Raw genomic sequence first — 19,884 nt, 5'->3', positions numbered from 1 at the left:
GAAACGGAATCAATAGCTGAACTCCCCATTGATGCTTACTCTTGAACCCCCCCCCCCCCCTCCCCTTGCGTGATATTTATATCGCTTCATAATATCGGCCCCCTCTGTTCAATATAGTGGATTTTGACTGGGATTCATGACTCCCTTGTCGGCAACAACACACCATAATTCCGACTATAAAAGCCACAAGTACAATTATAGCTACTGTTGCTAAAGTGATTTCCAAATCACTTTTCTCTTTGTCACAGTTGGGGAGGATGAACTCGGCCAAGGGATACCCCTTATAATGGGCAGGCGATGTACAATTCATTTTCTGTGTACTAAGGATTTCAGTGGTGCGATACAGAGATCTCATCCACTTGCTGAACCAGACAATGGTGCATGTGCAAGAGAACGGGTTGTTTGATATCCCTAACTTCTTCAAATGGAACAAAAATATCTCCATCTCATCTGTCTGCAGGATGTGTGAAATTTCGTTATGATCAAGAAATACGTTTTCGATGTTTTTCAACGGAGACCATACATCCACAGGAATATATTTGAGATGGTTTGATTGGAGATTCAGTGATTTGAGATCAGCAAGGTTTTTCAACATTGGAGCCTGGATTTTGGTGATGTTACACTTCATCAGGCTGAGAAACTCAAGTTTAGTTAGAGAGTGGAACATGTCCAAGGGGAAATATTTGTAATTGATTCCAGAAAGATCGAGATGTTTGAGATTGGTTAACCTGGCAACAACTGTCAACCCTTTGTAGCCCAGCGGGTTGTTTGCGACGATAAGAAGGGTCAAAGACTGGGGAAATGTACCATCAGGGATATCTTTGATCCTGTTCGAAGAAAAATAGAGTTTCTTGACCTTCAAGGAGGTCATCCTTGGGATGACCTTGATCTTGTTTTTAGAAAGAGAAAGGAAAGTCACTTGAAGAGCCTTCTTAGTTTTGTCACTGCAACCAATGATGCCTTGTGGAAAAGCTGTCAAGTCCATCCCATCCAGGTGTAGATTGCACAGGCGTGACCTGTCCATTTTACACAAAGCAGACGATACATCCAAATGAGGGATTTTATTTCCATTGAGTTTGAGATCAGTCAGATGAATAATCGACGGCACTTCTAATTTTGAAAGATGGTTAGCACCTAAATCCAAATTGGCCAGATGTGGGATATTTTTGAACCAGTCTGCTTTTGCAATGTCATTATTGTCAAGAGACAAAAGAGTCAATTCCGAACCTTTTGGAAAGAATCCTTCATCAATTGATTTTGTCTGCGATCTTTGTACTATCAGATGACGAACAGAAATTGGCAAATTGTCATTTTCATTCAACGTACTGATCGCACTGTTGCGGATGGTGACGAATTGTGTACCATTGCAAAGTTTTGGGAATGTCTTCAAGTTTGAGCAGATGACACTTTTTGAATTGTTACATATACAATTCTGCGGACAATCACACTGAGATCCTGAACTACTTGAAGGAGGCAAGAGGGCCAGCAATGCTGCTGCCAAAAGGAATGTATAAGCCGCGGACATTTTTCTACCAGATTAAAAGACGTGGCCGCTTGTGTTGCTCTCAATCAAAGACGGATTGATCCGCTGTGCTGTAATGGAAAAAACATGTCAAAATGAAACTTGCATGTACAAGATAGAAAGCTGGGATGCTGTCCCTGAACCTAAAGGATGTACTTTTCGACCAATGGTATCTCCAATTTGAAATAAATAAACAATTAGATTGGGCACCTGTTAGAGACAAATTCATAACACGTCACATCGCTTTTCATTATGGCCTAAAAAGACGACTGCGCATCAAAAATTGGTGGAGACAGTAAGGGTACACCATAGCACTCTTTTAGAAAAAGAATATACTTGCTGAATGTACCTTTCTTTTAAAAGATTAGCTTACCTCTCCACAGTGCTTTGATGCAAAGAATGTTCTCTTTCCTTCTTAGCTTTGGCCAGCAATCCTTGCTTAAGGTCTCAGCTCGAGTTGCATTGGAATAGATATCTCTGGATTCTTATATACAGACCAAGAAACCTGGGATTCACTGAATGCTATTTCTGAAGATCCAAAACAGGCAAATTTTCGCCTGCGATTGAACTAGAACTCCTTCGTGGGTAAACCGTCATGCTCTAGTACAAATATCAATATGGAGCACAATAAAGGGTATCCAACATTTATTTAAGACTAGACAGTCAACAGTAAAACTTCCTTGTGCAATGGCACGTCTCTTAATTCTGCCTTGGATTACACGACCATAAAACAAATCGTGACCTGGAACTGTGCCAGAAAAAAACATGTTTACATCTTGTTTCTCTTGTCGTATCTTGTCCACAATCAGAAATGATTGACTCACAAGCAGACGACATCATGAACATTTCAAACTAGCAGATGACTTTACAAAACTGGGAATGCGTGTAAAGTAGCTTAATTGACCTTTAAAGGAACTCAGCCTTTCTAAACTGTTTGCCGAGTTGATCAAGTGTCAATTCATTTGATTGTGGTTTGACTCACAGTGAAGTCTGATGGCCCACAAGTCTGTTTTTTCTCATTAAGGATGTGACTTAAACCATCGCCCCAGCAATATAGACTTTAGTTCCTTTTTATTTGGAGTGACTTTAATGTCATGTGTAAGTGACACATGACACACATTACAAGTGACAACGTGTCTCTATATTAGAAAACTCAGCCTAAATGGAGGTGTGATGCTCCACAAACTTTTGGGTTGACCCCCCAAAGTTTTCTGAAAAAGAATAATCTGAGACGGTCCCTACAACAAGAAATGACCAAAGGAAGAAATGGTTTCTATTTGTGGAGTTATTTTTATTTTGTATCACATTTACACTATAGCTCTAGAACAAAATGCAGCCTCAATAAATTGCATGAATATACAGGCTCGTTAAAAGCTTGGGTTAAATGCTACTGACGTATGAAAGTGGTTAGTATGTTACAAGTACATCCGCATTAGCAGTGTACAACTATGTACATGGAATCAATTATGACCCTGTCAGTGAATACCTGTTAATTCTCATGACCTTTATCGAAAATTTATAGGACGAGCCCAAATATTTTAGCATTCAAGTTTTAAAGTAAAATACCGACAATATGACGTGATTTGTAATGGTCAGTTGTCGCTCACACTCACTGCTACACGTATATTTAGAAAAAAGAAAAGAAGGTCCCTCGATTTAAAGAAAGGGAATGTATTAGTACATGTATACTGGATAAGTTTCCATAGAAGGCCCCCTCTTAAAGTCTGCCTAGTTCCATGCCTACAATTCTTACAAGCTTTTAGACAAGCAAGCCATAAGCTAAACTCTGTACCAATTCAGATTTTCATTACTCAAATAAATAAATGCAGACATAATAATTGTAAAATAGATTTGTTCTGTCACTAGAACATCATAATGGAAAACCTGATTGCAAGAATGATTGAGGTTTCTGGTCTCAATGTGAGATACTGACAGCCGATCACATTTTATGAGAGAAAACTAAACTTTGTTTGCTACTTGCAAGATCTTGAAACAAAATGGGACCCTCCCCTCCCTTGCCAACTATTTTCCCCTTTTACACTCAGGCACTCATTTACAAAACCACCCTATCCATATGTAAGTACTCCTTCTAAACCCTTTTTTGAGTATCGAGCATAATACAGCTATCTAATTGCCACACTGACAATATTGCAGGACGCAATTAAAAATAACAATTGTGACACCACAGATTGTGATCACATTGGAATAAGTGCTTCTAACCTTCCGCTTTTCACCATGATTCATTCATTCACTGCACAAGTTTCATTCTTTTGTGCAATTAAGCGCCATGCTAACGAGGAATTTGCCTCGCCAGATCTGCAATATATCATCGCATGAGACAAAAGTTGCATGTTTGTGGTTGCATGGATATTACCAACATGAGAAGAGAAAAGGACACTTTTTTTCCGACTGTAATACCTTCAACTCTGCCTCTCATTATGTCATGGAACGTAAAAATATACACACTATATACACAGTAATAATTATAATGTCTCTGCATTTGATAATAAGAACTGAAGACTTTACTCCTTGAGAAAGAGTCAACTGAAAACTGACTGGATGCATACACCATTAAAGAGTCGATTCTCAAAACTCAAAAAACACCGTCTTGAAAGAGTATCCACTTGATATTGGAAATAGTGGACACCATGAAAACCAACTGAGGCAAGGACCAAACTGCACGTTCTTGTAGCACAATTTGCAATATGGACTTTAAGCAGCGCTTCCAACCAGCCTGACACCATAAATAACAAACACATTGGTCGAACACATCGACCAGAATCACACAAGCAGAAACCTTCTCAAAAGCTGACAATTTCATTTCATGTTTATGATTTGAAATAAAACACTGTATTTAACACAAAATGATTTCTATGAAACTGTATTCTATTCACAAACAGTTGTTCACAGCAGGAATTGGACAGCAGTGCTAAATCAATAAAGAGCAGATCATGCAATAGGCCTATTTGATAGTACATATGGCCAACTAAACCCATGATATTCAATACCATTAATACTAGGTTCATTTTCGCATTCAGTATTCATAAACGTTTTCCTTGTGGATACGTCATTCAGAGATGTCCTGATTGAAGAGTATAAACAAGGCAGAGACGTTAACAAGCAACTTTCTAACAACTTATTGATGTAGGTTTTTCCTTGCCAACAGATGTAGAAATTAGGTCATTTCATTATTGTGGGTACAATATGACATTCTATATAAAATCATTTTCACCGGGCAACAGTCCTGGGAAGAATTTTATTCTTCATGGTTTGACAAATCACCTTATAGCAAACCAGGAAGTTATTCATAAGAATGGGAAAAATCTAGCACACTGATGGAACGTTATATTTTGGTGTGATGAATAGGCAATACATTCCCACAAAAAAAGGGAGTCTAATAATTCTTGTCCGCTTAGGTTTATTGAGTATGTGTTATCGGATCAAATGGCACAAACATAACTGATCTACGAATTTTCTAAATGGAAAGTTTACTAGCAAAAATTAATGGTAATGAAATCGCAAAACCATATTTTATGCTAAAATTAACAGCTATGAAAATATCATGGTTTACAGTAGCATAATTAATCACATGTTTACAGAAGATGAGGTCTTGTAGGACATTACTGTTAAACCCTTAATTTATAGCAGCAATTTAAGTTTTGTTACCATGTCAGGAAGACCACTGAATTAAAAAGAATGCTCTAAATGCTGCCTTGTTAGTTAACATTTCTATGTTATATAATTCATGAATGATAAAGGAGAAGCAGGAATGTTATGCTTTTTAGGGAAATCATGGTTGCGAATGGGTAAGGGTTTAACAGTAGCCCAAATTGAACCGCTCATTCACAAACAATATTATGTACAAGATTGTGACTTGGTCTCGGAAATGTGAGAATATCAATAAACGAAATTCAGCTGTGACGAATACCAGTTAGTTCTAAAATGGATTTCCAACATCATAAGAGCATGTATGATTACACACAATATGAATATGTACATTGAGTTAAAAGCAATTTCGTGACCTTGTCTTCAAAATGCATATAACTACGAAAATTCATATAAAATAGATATACATTTGTATTATATCTTCATGTATAAATTGTTCTCTCTCTCTCATACAAAAGTAAGTATTCACACATATATTTTATAGACAGACATATACAGGATGTCACATTAAGTACCAACCTCAATTCTTTAAGAGGTGGGACATCTGTTGTCAAGTGTGAGAAACAGAAATTGTCCCCAACAGTTAAAGGGAGACTATAGACTGAAACCAGGTGCGTCAGATTAAGTCACAAAGTTGCCAGTAGATGTCTCTACTAACCGTCAGTACATTCAAACTATTTACACTTGCAAGTGGATTGTTTTATCACCAAGTCAAACCAGACCCAGGTACTATATACGAGTCACCTGGCGACAACCAAATGAACCCCCTAGTTCCTGCATGTAGTCTCCCTTTAAGAGCCGTCAAAGCCTACAGCCATGATAATTTCTTGAAAGATCTTGATAAGTACTTTTACTATCAGTTTCATGATTGTTTCGATTTCAGTAGATTGTCCAGTTCCTGGAAACCTTCTCAAAATGGTCAGATCAACAACGAACATATGTAATATCGTGTTTGATATAATGGGCAACAGGGGGGTAAATGAAAGGGCCAAAATGGAAATATCCCTGTCTATACAAGCCAGAGAGGATCTGTATTTTTTTGTTTTTGGTCCATTTTGACCCTTGTACTCATTAATTCACAAGAAAACTACACATTCCCAATGTTTAGTCCACTACATGTAATTGTAATGTCATTGGAATCTCTGTGATTTTCACTTCATGAACCGCTTCACTTATATATATTTACAACTATAGCCCTGCCTAGGTTCAAACTTAACACACTTTTCAGCTATACATTCAAGCAACAGATTCAACCATTACAAAGTCCTTGGCGTTTCCATCGATTCCATTAATTGCAATGACATTACCAAGAAAGTTCTCCAATTGTCTCAGTAGCCCGATGTATCTTCTTCAGTAGTGATATCAATGATACGTGATTTCAGCACTCACTGCTGTCCATACTTAAGCGAGAACCTGAATATAAACAAGATAGGGTTAATATGTATTGTCAAAAAACTGACCCTCGGCAAGGCTATCTAAAGAAAGGAAGTACATTGCAGGTGTAGGAGATCAGTGCTTTTTCTCTGAAAAGTTTGGGCCAGTCGGTTGGTTTTTTTCTTATATTTTTCACTTGATATCCTCCTTGAATAAGATGACTCTCCGCTGAGTTGATGACTGACATGCTAAACTTTAGGCCAGTGTGTGTTTTATGGATTGATTGATCGAGCACCACACACATGCCTTTTCGAAAAGTCAATTTCTCTCTAAAGAGCCATTTGTCTCTTTCCAGATCAGTGCAGTCGGCAGCCCAGTGGCTGAATTTCAAAGATATGCATTAGTGAGTCACCTTATCTTTTTTAACCTTCTAGGAGAGAAACTGCATGCATAGCATTAGCTCCCTCACATCCAAGAGCATAGCATGGCCAGCAAAAAGCAAATGTTCAACATGAATGCAGTTAAGCAACAGATGTGGACTCCAGAGACTGCCTTCAGTAGAACCCAAGTATCCAAGCAACAGCCTAAATGGGAAGACTTAATCAAGATGGGCCACCAGAGGCTAAGAAATGGTCAGCAGTTTAACCTCCAGGCAGAGCAGACATGCATTAGAAAACCATCCATCACTTACCTAAACCTTAAACAATACCTGCTTAACTTATTGCCATTGGTCATTGGAACATGTCCACATGAAGAACTGAACTATAATAGACCTAAAGCTTCCATCCCGGTAAAACAGAGGAGGACTACAATCTACAATTTCACTTTAAAGTGGCGGTCGTTTTCAAAGTAGTTGCAAACATGCCTTGGTAGTCATTGAATTTCGGTTAACCTGCAAGCATCTTGAAGGCATTGGTCAGACATATGCCCGCCAACTTCAGAAGGCGAATTCATACTCCAGGTGTTGACTGATGGCGAATGACATGTAGCAAAAGTTTAGTTGCTGTTTTTATTCTGTTTAATATTGAAGCTGATCTCAAAAATCTTTTCCTTGTTTCTCCAAGACCAGCAAGATTTCAGTGACTACATGTAATTGCCAGGGACCAACCAATTAAAATTCGGTGGCAGCCACACCGAGGAAGTTGGAATTTGTCTGAAGTCAGAGTATGAATACACCTTTAGTTGGATCAACCAGCACTTTCTATGCGTGCGGGATGCAATCCCTCCATACCTCACCCCTGCATCAACTCACGTGGATGGTGTTGTAAAGCATCAGACACAACAGACACAAGAACACCACAATGAAAAACTCTAATGAAAAGGAAAAAGTGATTGAAACATCTCTGTATATGTACCCCCAAGAATGTCAAAGGGTTCCAATAAAGAAAGAGTTCATACATGTAGCTCTGCAGTTGATAAGACAAAACACTAATTCCAAACACGACAACAGATTGAATAAACTTGTTTCCAAAAGCATACTGTAAAGCCACCAAACCATTTCATAATCTATAGCACTAAACAAGGACCCCACACCTGCTGAGAATACCTGGATTAGTGGAACTTACATAAAATCAGCAACTTTCCTTATCCAAGGATGCAAGGAGACCTTTTTGGTGCTCATCCATACATGTAACTGCATCAAAACCTTCATGGAAACATTGCATGCATTATCACTTTCATCAACAAAAACCACCCCTAAAGGTCTTAAGGACAAACTAGGAGCATACATGAAAAAAACCCAGCTCCACACAATGCAGAACTAAGAATTGATTTGACATCAATTCATTAACCCAGAAGGTCCATCTTCATCCAAGAATTTGGATCCAAGCATCATCAGGACAGTTCAGAACAATGTAAAGCCTGGCAAGATTTTTTTGTGAAATCAACCCCCAGATAAAATTCTTTCATGATCTTTAGTTGTTCCTCGTTAGAGGAATAGGCCTAACAGTGAAGGCGGCAGATACACCCGTGCTCCTGAAGGTTTTTACCAAACATCGTATACTAACTTGCTAGTCTCTGGCGTCTTCTCTCCGATACCTGTTTCATCCAGTCTGGTTCCGGAGCAGCAGATTCACTCTGAGTCTGAGCCTGTGCAGGTTCAATGGCTGCAACATGAAAGCAGTATGCATTATCATGCAAGCACAGAGAAAGCAGACAGAGAGAGAGCGTTGGACAGCAGTAAAATCAACAAAATGTAAAATGATCACAGTACACAAATTGCTTGATTCTAAGATTGATTCTTTTAGTTAGACATCCTCTGGAGTCTCAACTACACCAAATGTGGTAAGACCCAAGCCACATACAAAGAAAAGACCCATTGCCCCATTTCTATAACTTTCATCCACCCTATAAAGAGGTTTTCAGAGACATGAACACCAGCCATATTTGCTACAGTCCTCAAACAGATCAATACAAAGTACTGCCCAGTAGCTTGCACTTAGGAGAAGCATGCACGCTTGAAAGATAAGCTTGAATAGTTGTTCAGCCACATTTATACATGCAAAGTTCTGTAATTAGAACAAACGTTTAATGAAGTTTCTTGAAATCTTGTTGAATATGGACTATTTAGTTGTAACTGAAATAAAGACCAAGAAGTTTATAGGAAACAAGGCAGGGATGTGATATTTTTCAAAAGAGAAAGGTTATGTCAACGTGATACCCTTGTTTGATTCAATAAATGGCACAATCACAACATTTTGTTGACATTTTAGTTTACACCTTTTCTGTATCCTTGGGCCCACACGTAAATTCGGCCACGTGTCTATGAAAAAGGGAAGGACCTGCTTCACTGGGGCAAACTTCCATGAGCCCTATCATCACATGATGACCATCATTATCCATTCCCTTTTAACAGATTATCTTAATCTTGACAAATAAAGAGATGCTTACATTTGGGTGAAAGCGGTGGTTTCTTTTTCCGTTGAGCAAGTTCAAGTTTCCACGGCGGTAATGGCTGACCTGATGACATGGTGGAGGAGCTACTGGTATCTTCTTCTGGACCAGGCTGTAAAATGTGGAAAAAACATTGACCAAACTTGACAAAAGTTTTCAACTTCGAAATAAGTAGATTTAAAATGTCTGTATACATGTATGAATGTAATATTTCATTACAGTGACTTCTGGTTCATGAGACATGGGATTGTTGTGATGTGATAAACCCTTAAGATTTGATAAAACTGAAACTAAAGAAAGCCTTTGACTATAACTGGTAGCTATAAAGTTTCATATTTCATTAAGTAATTTCTATAACTAAGATGATCAAAATGTCATTCGACACATCACCTTGGAACTCGCCTTTTCTTTCTTTCTCTCCTCCAACTCTTTCTTCCACAGAGGGATCTCGACAGCTTTCAAAGCCTCATCTGCCCTGGGCAGTGACAGTTTACGTGCATACTTTCTTGCAGCTATCTCAGCTCTCCAGCTTGGAACGGTTTCAGTATTTTCTGGAAGATAGATTTATAAATTACTCAAAGGAAGTGTCATACGTGAGGTGAGGGCCTAGCTTAAAACCCCACAGCTATGCAAAGCGGTCAAAGATAATGACAATAGCTACAATTTTTTATATTTTTAGTCACTTGTTGATGTTTATATGAACTTTTGAAGTGGAACTGAACTCATGAGTCTGATGGTCTATATTTGACTTGTCCCAAAACATCATGAACTGTCATTTTATACTAACATGACCATCCTTTAGAAAGCCAGTAACTTGTGAATGACCTGATGCTAAACCAGAGAACTAAGACCATACCTTTTTCTTCTGCTTGTGAACCTGGAGGGGACTTGATTGGTGGCAACACCTGAGTTCGCGAGAATGGTGTCGAGTATAATGCTGTATCACTGCTCCTACGACTATCCTGCGGTGGCGTGTTCTCGTCCATCAGAACACGTCCCGTTGAATCACTGCCATTAGAATAATTCCCACGGCGAGGAGACAAGTCTTTATCACGGGGCGACAAATCACTTGATGAACACCTGACAGTGGCGTTGTCAAGCTCGAACACCTTTGTTGGCGTTTTCATCGTGTCATCCGAATTGTCTATGTAAGTTAAAATCAGCTCATGATCAGATCCAACTGAAGATCCGATCGAGGATTGCCTTGAGCGGGAAACGTTCGTCTTATTTTGGGACTCGACATTTTTATTGGATTCAGTTAAGCTGGAGGATGGGCCGGATATGTTGCTGGAGTCTGTCACTTTCAAAGGCACAGTTTTTGTTAAGGATGATTTCCTTGATTCTTGCCGAGGGGATTGCGAAGGCGAGTCTTTCTCCTTATTTGACATTTCAGCCAAATTATCCAAGGCGACCTTGTCTGGAAATAGCATAGAAGATAAATATAGAAAGGATTTGTATTTTTTTTAATATCTGTGAAACGAGAGGATTGCGCCTCAAATCCAAGACTGACGCTAAAATTTAAAATGGGCAGGGGAACCTACAGCTAAATGTTTCCTAGAAAACTTACCCCTGACATAGAGCTTTTCTTGTGTTTTTCTTCTCCTGGCCAAGACCTCCTTCATCCACGAAGGCTTTCCACCGTTATCTCCGTCTGCTTTCACACGCTCATTGTTTTCATCCTTTATAGATTTCTTACGCCGCACCTTCGTCTCCTGCATCCAGGGCACTGGGATCGCACCGCTCTCAGCCGGTGGTGTCCAACTACTGTTGCCACCGTTATCATCCTTGACATTACGAAGAGGTCGTAGCTTATCACTCGGGGGTTGTATAACTGGTCCACTCTCGAGTTTCGTCACCTGAGACGGCGAAACATCTGGTCCTATTTCTGTCTTGGTTTGTGATGGTGGACTTAGTTCAGGTCCGCTGGTCATTTGGAATCGTGCTGGAGGTTGTAAATCTAGTGCACCACCAATCATGGCACTAGGCCTAGCTGGGGGAGCCATTACTGGTCCAGCCTCAATTGTAGTTTTTGTCGGTGGAGACAATACTGGGCCTTGGTCAACAGTCTGTTTCACCGGTGGTACCATACTAGGTCCAGTGTCCATCTCCAGGCTAACAGAAGACGGGGACAGATCTTGTTCAAGTTTGACTGGTGAGGTCTTTAGTGTTGGTTCCAGACCCACATTCATATCCAGGGCCCTTGGTGTGGATGTCTTATCACAGTCAGTTTCCACAGCAGGTACGCGCTTCTTAAGTTTTAATCTTTCCTTCAACGTGGGTGAGGCAGACTTTTCCGTATCCTTCGGAGGTAGTACCGCCGGTTTCTTCGTCTTCTTGGCTTCTACCATCCAGGCCGGCACAGGGGATGTTTCCCTCTTTGGCTCAATGTCATCCTTTGCATCCTTTTTCGGGGTTCGCTTCAATCCACCCAACCAAGGAGGCGCACTGTCACTGTCACCATCTGAATCCATCCGCTCTGAACTAATCTTCTGAGAAGCTGCCCGGCGAAGGTTCGGTCTCCATGCCGGTGTATCGTCATCAGACTTGTCTGATTCCGTATCCTTCCTCTGTGAAGCCGTCCTCCGTAAACCGGTTCGCCATTTTGGAGAAGACTCCTCAGTCACTCGTATCTCTGGTTTTTCATCTGGCTTTGGTGGCGATTTGTGCAGTTTTTTTCCACCCAGCCAAGAGGCTTTTGGTTTTTCTGCGGGCTTCTCTGCTTTGGATGGAATATCGTCAGGTTTGGGGGTCGACTTCTTTAACTTGGCATCCGTGAGCCATGGAGGGGTTGGTTCTTCTGTTTTTGTCTCTGGTAAGGGTACAGGAGGCTTTTTTACACTCCTCAACTGAAAACATAAGAAAAATGGTCAGTATTCACTCAAAAACAGTACTCATAATTCACCATGCTTCTGTTCTTATCATCAAGACAGAGGTTTCTTCCAATAAACATAAACATAATCATATTATCACTCCATGCCTTATTAATGGATTTAGTAAGCAAAATGCTTCCACACAGCAAGGTTTTGTGTTAACCTACCTTAGGAGCTGGGGCCCCCAATCCAGGCAAGGCAACAGGCATCCGTATCCCACCAGCCATGTGAGGTTTAGCCATGACAGCAGGTGGCGGACTCTTGCCAATCAGCATGCCTAACGATAAAGCACCGTCTTTTGGTTTGCGGCTCATTCCTGGTGAGGACTTCGGTGAGCCAATAGAGCCTCGTGACGGTGGCCTTGCTGGCTCCTCAACCATCTCCTCAAGCAAGCTACCTGCCTCCGCTGGAAACAGAATGAATGTTCAAGTCAGCAAAATAATCATTATCTATTTTCATCTTCTGCTACACCGCCAAGAATATTGCACCATCAGAAGAGCATGATGGAAAGTTTTGAGGCAGATTTATTCCAGGAGTTTGCATATCTTGAGATACTTAGTATTGCCATTCACTGCCATGACAAACAACCTTCACCTAATCTGTGATCACAAACTTGAGAACATACCTGCTGACTCGAACAGTGAAGTGAATTGTGTCTGCTTTGCCATGGAACGTGTTGGTTTTCTTCTGTTAGCCAATGAACCTTTCTTTGCCAGGCTGATTCTGTGTTTGTTATGTTCATTCGACAACATACTGGCACCCGGGAGAACCTGCAATCGAGGAGATCATTAACTTCGAATCGCATTTCAAGGAGTAAAGGATTTGAAAGGCGACCAGTTGAGTGTGACACTGCCTATTAAACCAAGAAATTTCATGAAAATATGCTAGACGAGAAGGATGGTGGAAGAAAAGAAGAATGAATTGAAATACTTACAGGCAGATCAGTAACTGGTGAATCCAGCAAGTCTCCCTCAGACTCTGTGCTTAGGTCAGACACAGCCTGGAACGAAAACGTGTACATGTAAGAAGAGTAGGGGGAGCTTCTTCCATTTATGGATTTGGTTTTGTGAGGATTTGGAAAGAGACAAACCTCATTTGGTCCCAAATTAGTTATTTCCCTTGAATTTGCTCTCTGCAATCAGGACACCACTCAATTAAGGACTGGATTTGTCATTCCCAACGCTGTCCTTAATAAAGAGGTTCTAATGTACATTTAGGCCTGTTAGATGTATTTTTGAATCGTGCAAGAGAAGCGTACCCTTTTTCTCTTCTCCCTCCTGACCGGAGGGCTACCCTCCACCATCTGGCCATCACTGTCAAGGTCATCTTCACTGGCAGACTGAGACATCAACTCATCCTGAAATAGACATGAATAAAATCAAATTGAGGGAAAATGACAAGGTTACAACTATCAAAATTATCTCGACATGAAGAGCAAATGAACTGAACATACATGTATGAACAGGCAAGCTGCTTCATCCATTCTTTCATTCCCATGAGAACACACTGGGCAGGGCCGTATTGAGGAATGCCACTTTTACTTCCTTGCCTGCGAACCAGTAATCAGTTTGCAAATCAACCTACCCGGGAAGGAGGGTCATCTGCCTTCGGTTCTTGTGTGACTGGTGGTGCTTTCATTCCATCAGTTGCATCGTTATCTTCTACCTGACCAGGATCATCACGAGACGTAGTGGGCTGCTGATCCTGCAATGGAGACATGAATGTTGAAACAAATTCGTCACAACAGGGAATAGACATTTTATAATTTCTCTGGAATTACAAATTGGTACAGTTTTAATTTGATAATGGCAGCAGTTCACTGTTGAATGTTCTTTGTAAATACTGAATTGACATCAGGGGGGAGAAAAAAATTACAAACAAAAATTTGTACACTTTGAGCATTCACCAAAGATGAGTTTGATCAAAACCTTACTTCAAATTACACAAGAGAGAAAGGAAACAATTAGCCACCTATAAGGGCTATTGGACCTCAATACAGCCTCTTTTAAACTGCTGTCACAATTCATAGTGCTTAAGCACTTGGAGTCAAACTTCAGAATGATTTGATATCCCAATGGGCTACATCCTGCATACTATGTTCAGACGCTGGTTTAACTTTTTAAGTGGCTGGAACATCACAACACTGGTATAATACTAGGTCTCTATTCTAGATTTTGATAGTTCATGCAGGGAGATATCATGTGCTTTGTACAAAGTAACAGTTTGTTTGAAACGAGACTGATTTATGTTGATGTTTTTATCCTAAATCTTCAAGACAGGATGCATTATAATGCATATCATCAGGTTAGAGAGTGAATGCTTTGCCTCAACTGCTTTGCAGATGCCTATAATGGCACGCTAGTTTCTAGCAACTGAATAGTGTAAGACAGAGTACAACACTGAACTGTAAACAGTGCAAAAAATGAAATGTATCACAAAGATATATATTCTAATTGAAAATACGTATTTTAGGAATGGATACTCGGTGGAGGAATTTGATACTCTGGAAAAAAATTTCATCACCGATTAGCTACATACATGTATTCACTGTAAAAAAAGAAAATAAATAAATGACAAATAAATATTTTGAGGAGCTATAAGTAATGAGTACTGCAGCATCAGTCATGCACTCAAGGGGATATGGTTATGATATTTCAGTGAAAGCCCCCCTCCCCGCCCCCAACCATCATGACAGGAAAAGCTTCAGTACAGTACTCGTTGCAGTAGCTAGGAAGTCAGTGTCAACCATATAGGTTTACTGGTCACTGAAACTGAAAGAATAAGCAAGATCGCCTTATCCCTTTCTGGTATTTGTAGCCTGAAGAAAGTTGTCTGAAAACAAAGATTGGTTTCCCCGCCAACACACCGAGATGGACGACACTGAAAAATCTAAGTTAGAAATTGGCACTTGAACAAAAATCGCAAGACCGTTCACAAAAGCCGGGCAAGACAACAAATGATCTTATGAAGAAAGAATACCCTTCCGTATTCTCGATTACTCCAAAAACCACAGCGTGCGAAACTGCGGTAGGCCACTAGAGGGCTCCGAGGGCTTCGGTATCCATGAAAACTGGACGAGCGAAAAAGCTTGCAAAAGAAAGAGATTAGCTAAATGATACCCGACGGAGAATGGATGACTTAGAAAGTACAACTTATAGAATATCACAGTTGAAGAGGAAAAGCAGCATACACTGTAGCGGTCAAGACTGGTCCACAGGTGTGTCCCTTGCCTTGGACATCAAGGGGTGTTGGGGATTGGAGAGGTTGAGGACAAACAAGACACCGTCCTTGCTGTTTGACACCTACCATGACTTTGGCTTCCCAAATGGACACTTATATATTGGGTTACCGGGTACACGGCTTATTTTGAAATTCTAAATATTAAGATTCGATCTGGGACAATCTGACTTTCATTCAAGGACTTAGACATAACTTAATGCAATACACTGATCTAAATAGCCCAATAGTCCATAGATTATTATGATTATCAGTTGTTCTTCTTATCGCTCTCACCCATGTTTTCAAAGGAGTTTACAAACCTTAATCCAAAACAAACACACATGAAAAACATCCAAATCAATCCAGTAATAGTGCTCCACATGTCTTTTCTGCAATGTGTTGTCCATCTCAAGACAGCGTACTTCGCATGTCCAAGTACAGCAACATTTGAAATCAAAATATTTCGTATCTGAGGCTCCGATTACAAAATCATCACTGTATTCCAAGGGTTTAAGTTTTTCAAATAGTTCGACATCCCAGTTTGTTTTTTCGTATCTCCAAAGTTCGGAGGTTCAAAGTAATTTATATCAATTCTTGAAATTCTTTGCGACCCAACTCACCTGACTCGTTTCACTAGGTTCCAGATCTCGTCGACTTGGCCCAGGCGATTCAGATCCATCTGCAACGACACCAATGAGATAAAATATTATCACAGAAAGACGTAAGTTTAATAGATTTTCACTAAAAAAATCAATTAAAAGGAAATTCCACCCTGGGTCACGGACTGTGTTTATCTGTAAGGATAAGACTTTTGTGAAGTGCATCTTTTCTCATTTTGGCCCCTAGGCTTCGAGATCACCACACCTCCCACAAGTTCTCCGAAATGTCAGGATTCATGACCCTTCAGGAAAATACTAATTGATACTGTAAAAAGATCAGAACACCTTTAAAGAGACAGAAATCTTGCACAACTTGTTTTATGTGGGCATGTCTCCAAATGGCAAAGTACTGGTAGAAGATCCCAATGCATTTTTGCAGTATGATATTTGCCTTTAATCAGTTTTGATGACATGATATAGGCTAGTTTCCGCCATTAGCAAGAATTACACACTAATGTTATTTCTTTATCTATACTAAACTTAGGTTCCCTTGCTTATTGTTATAGTAAATATTTCTTTAAGCGGTCCAGGTGGAAAAACTTGAGAGCCAAAGACCATGTCTATTACCGCATCATCTGACTCAGATACAACCACATCCTTTACTACAGAGAAAAAGTTCAGAATATTTTATATATCATCCTATGCAGCCACTATTGTGGCTGGAATTTGGTTGTTTGGTTACTGGATTGATTAAGAACACAGTGTGGTCAACGGTCAAGAGGCCACCTTTGGCCAACCATTTTTATGTACCAGATCACCCAAGTCCACAATCTCGAAGACCAAGATTTTTGGATCTTTGCATCTTTAAAAAAAACAATCATGGAGCCCAGCAAACCTTTACTACAATGCACCGTACAAATGTACATACCTTTTGTGCAACAGAGCAACAACAGACGCAAATATTTCCGGCGGAATGAGCGGGTACTCCGGCGAAAACAACAACACAGACAAATATCCGAAGAATGAAGAATCGAAGACATCGTCAATACTTTCAAAAATCTGTCTTCAAGGCGAACAGTCAAATTTGGTAGAACTCAAGGGGAGCTAGGTCCAGCTTTGTTGAAGAGAAGCAGTCTATCATAGCTGGAGGCGATAGACTTAGCTCTGACTTACTATAGCAGTAGTTTCATCAGGTACAGGTAAGTACCAAGGTAGTATATACTCCTGGCGGAAATGACCAAGCGAGAATGAGAATTCTAATTGAATCATATAAGATAAGGTGAAAGCATCACTTGCAGCATCTTGACACACAAGACCCTTTACGAGCTTTCGCAGACTGCCTGTTATGGGGTAAGATGCGCTTGGGGATGGAATAAACCATCAGTCATATTTTAACGGAATAACCCGCAAGGATCATCATTCTAATGCCAAATACAAAACAATTGTTGAAGCAGGAGATGGATTTCATTGAAATTTCTCACAATTACCCTTGGGTCATCAGTGATCTTTCAGAAATCTAATTGGAATCACTATTTAAATGCGATCAGAGTGTTAAATCATACAAAAGATGAAGTTACAAATTACAAACCGGCATATGTTTTTCTCTTCCTTCAGGGTCCTGGGCCACAAACAGTTAACCAGTTTTCCTAGATGATGATAGACATAATGGCGCATTTATTCACACCGTATCAACTTAGATTAATGACGATACCAGAGTGCCCCTCGGCCACCTGTCTTCCAGCATATGCGAAAATATCAAGAAACACATCAGCACAACCACTTAAAGATACCAGGACTACTTTATTAGAGATTTATGGAGATTCTGGAGAACTGTTGGCATCCCCAGTGATTTCTTCTCGCCATTAAAGGAAATATGGAATAAGGCAACTTGTGTTCATTACTACTGGAGTCTGTTCGAATCCCAGCTTATCCTGGCTTGTGTACATGTATACACTATGATGAACTAATGTATATTTCATTCAACAGATGCAGCATGAGATGAACTCATGATCATCATGAGGCATTAATTCATCCTGAATGTCATGGTCTTACACTCCCTTTGAGTGAAGCAGAGGTGGCATATACTGGGACGAGAGTATATGTTGCCTCATGATTAGTTATTGGATGGTTAGTTACGGAACTTCTTCAAGGTCCAAGCAGGGCTGAAGTCTTCGAGGGAGAGTGTGTACGGCCATGAATCTCTAGCCGGCACTGTTTTGTCAGTAGAAGGCTTGGGGTGATCACTCTGCACACTCCCCTCCCCAGCATCCGCCTCAGACACAAGTTACTGGGAATCTTTTTGGCCAGCACTACCAAAACAACTGTTGGGCAACCACGCTTCAATCAATTTGGATATCAATTCAATATCTACATATAAAACAATCAACCATGCCAGGTGTTGCAAGTGCAAGTAATAATTGGTTGTTACAGTTACAGAGAAATACCAATGGAATTCCTGACACCACGAGAGGTTCACCACCTTTCAATTAGCAGTATAAGTAATGCAGGAATGCAAGCAGCCTACTTATAATCCATGAAACTGAAAATCAACCCCTTCACGCAAGTCCATGACCATGCACTAAGCCACTTTGTTTTCTCTAAATAAGACTCTGAAAAACAGAAGTTCTACTTTGAACAAAAGTTGCGTTCATGGAGAAGTGTTACTTATGAATAGAGCTGCTCTGATGAGCGAATGTCCAAAAGCAAAGTGACCGCGTGGCTATCAAGGCACTGCTGCATTATAATACTCCCTTTGCTATTAGCATTCTGGATGCAGTGAAGCGAGATTATCTGGCTGGCAAATGGGGGGCAAATGGTGTTGGTGAAGACTTGATACTCTGATAGAAGGTTTCAGTGACAGAAGACAGACTAGAGGCCAAGGTCCCTCACACTTTTGGTTCCTTAAGCCATCGTATTGCAGTTAAGTAACTAAAAGCTATCAGCATGCCATTTGACATTTTAAAGTTTAAATCAAGAATCTGATCTTTGAATTTAAGAACTTACCAAATGGCTTTAGACAAATCCTCCTTATTTTACAGAGTTTAAAAAGACGAGCCATATTCCTTTGTGTCCAGAATTTAGTTGAGATTAGCAATGCAACTGCAATAACTATGTTCTCAAGCCTCTAGCAATATGGTTCAACACAGTTGGTCTGCAAAAGTGCAAGTAATGAAGTCAAGAATGTAATTCATTTGCACTAAGCAAGAGTATTTAATTTACCACCTGCATTATTCATGACTCATGATTGGATATCTATTAAATTGCTGCACAAGTTGAAACAAAGTCTTCGTTTCAGGTTAAAGTGATCACATCATTAATTCATTAGCAACCTCCGAATCTGATACAGTCCACATTAAGTTGGCTGACTTATTCTGGGCACTGATGTACAAGAAAGTACAAGTGATTCTATCGCAACAGCAAAGAGAAGAAAGCTGCCGATTTCCATCTTGACATTCAAATTACTTTCATTGTTTCATTTAAGGAACTTTTTACTGTTTAGACAATAGCTTGGTTACTAATACAACACAGATGGTCATCCTTTACATTGAACATATACATGAAGATTCATTTCCTAAAGGTAGATCTTCATCAACTGCATCTTTTATTCTCAGGACCAAAATTGTAACAGTGTCAAATGCTATAATCTGAAGCCAATTACAGCAATTGCTATCACCAGTTTTAAAGGTGTCAAATGCTATTTATGAATATGGGCAGAAATACACAAGCAAGCCTTATCCCTTTT

The 19,884-nt window shown here is 40.0% G+C and overlaps 2 protein-coding genes across 12 annotated transcripts in view; both read right to left on the bottom strand.

Moving 5' to 3' along the window:
* Positions 1-60: 60 nt before the first annotated feature.
* Positions 61-2,229, bottom strand: LOC135483601 (toll-like receptor 3). Its single transcript, XM_064764577.1, has 2 exons — positions 1,896-2,229; positions 61-1,593 (listed from the first exon to the last, which is right to left on the bottom strand). The coding sequence occupies exon 2, from the start codon at positions 1,523-1,525 to the stop codon at positions 77-79; it is 1,449 nt and encodes a 482-aa protein (XP_064620647.1). The 5' UTR covers positions 1,526-1,593; positions 1,896-2,229; the 3' UTR covers positions 61-76.
* Positions 2,230-2,805: 576 nt separating this feature from the next.
* LOC135482466 (serine/arginine repetitive matrix protein 1-like) overlaps positions 2,806-19,884 on the bottom strand; it is a 28,352-nt gene continuing 11,273 nt past the window's right edge. For 3 of the 11 annotated variants that reach the window (XM_064762488.1, XM_064762498.1, XM_064762496.1), the window contains 14 exons: positions 16,164-16,222; positions 15,304-15,411; positions 13,909-14,028; positions 13,583-13,681; positions 13,259-13,324; positions 12,950-13,094; positions 12,492-12,730; positions 11,022-12,300; positions 10,311-10,871; positions 9,845-10,005; positions 9,452-9,566; positions 8,569-8,667; positions 8,128-8,207; positions 2,806-6,601 (listed from right to left, as the gene is read on the bottom strand). In XM_064762488.1, the coding sequence (XP_064618558.1) occupies positions 8,134-8,207; positions 8,569-8,667; positions 9,452-9,566; positions 9,845-10,005; positions 10,311-10,871; positions 11,022-12,300; positions 12,492-12,730; positions 12,950-13,094; positions 13,259-13,324; positions 13,583-13,681; positions 13,909-14,028; positions 15,304-15,411; positions 16,164-16,222 (3,125 nt within the window). In that variant the 3' untranslated portion in view covers positions 2,806-6,601; positions 8,128-8,133. Of the gene's footprint in view, positions 7,874-8,127; positions 8,208-8,568; positions 8,668-9,086; positions 9,138-9,451; positions 9,567-9,844; positions 10,006-10,310; positions 10,872-11,021; positions 12,301-12,491; positions 12,731-12,949; positions 13,095-13,258; positions 13,325-13,582; positions 13,682-13,908; positions 14,029-15,303; positions 15,412-16,163; positions 16,223-19,884 lie in introns of those variants that run through there. The other 8 variants (XM_064762492.1, XM_064762499.1, XM_064762490.1 and 5 more) reach the window with 7 other exon arrangements.

Source organism: Lineus longissimus, chromosome 2 (assembly GCF_910592395.1).
Source record: "Lineus longissimus chromosome 2, tnLinLong1.2, whole genome shotgun sequence".
Classification (NCBI taxonomy): Eukaryota; Metazoa; Nemertea; class Pilidiophora; order Heteronemertea; family Lineidae; genus Lineus; species Lineus longissimus.
The sequence above is the reverse complement of the archived record's forward strand: the minus strand, read 5'-3'. Positions and strand labels throughout refer to the sequence as shown.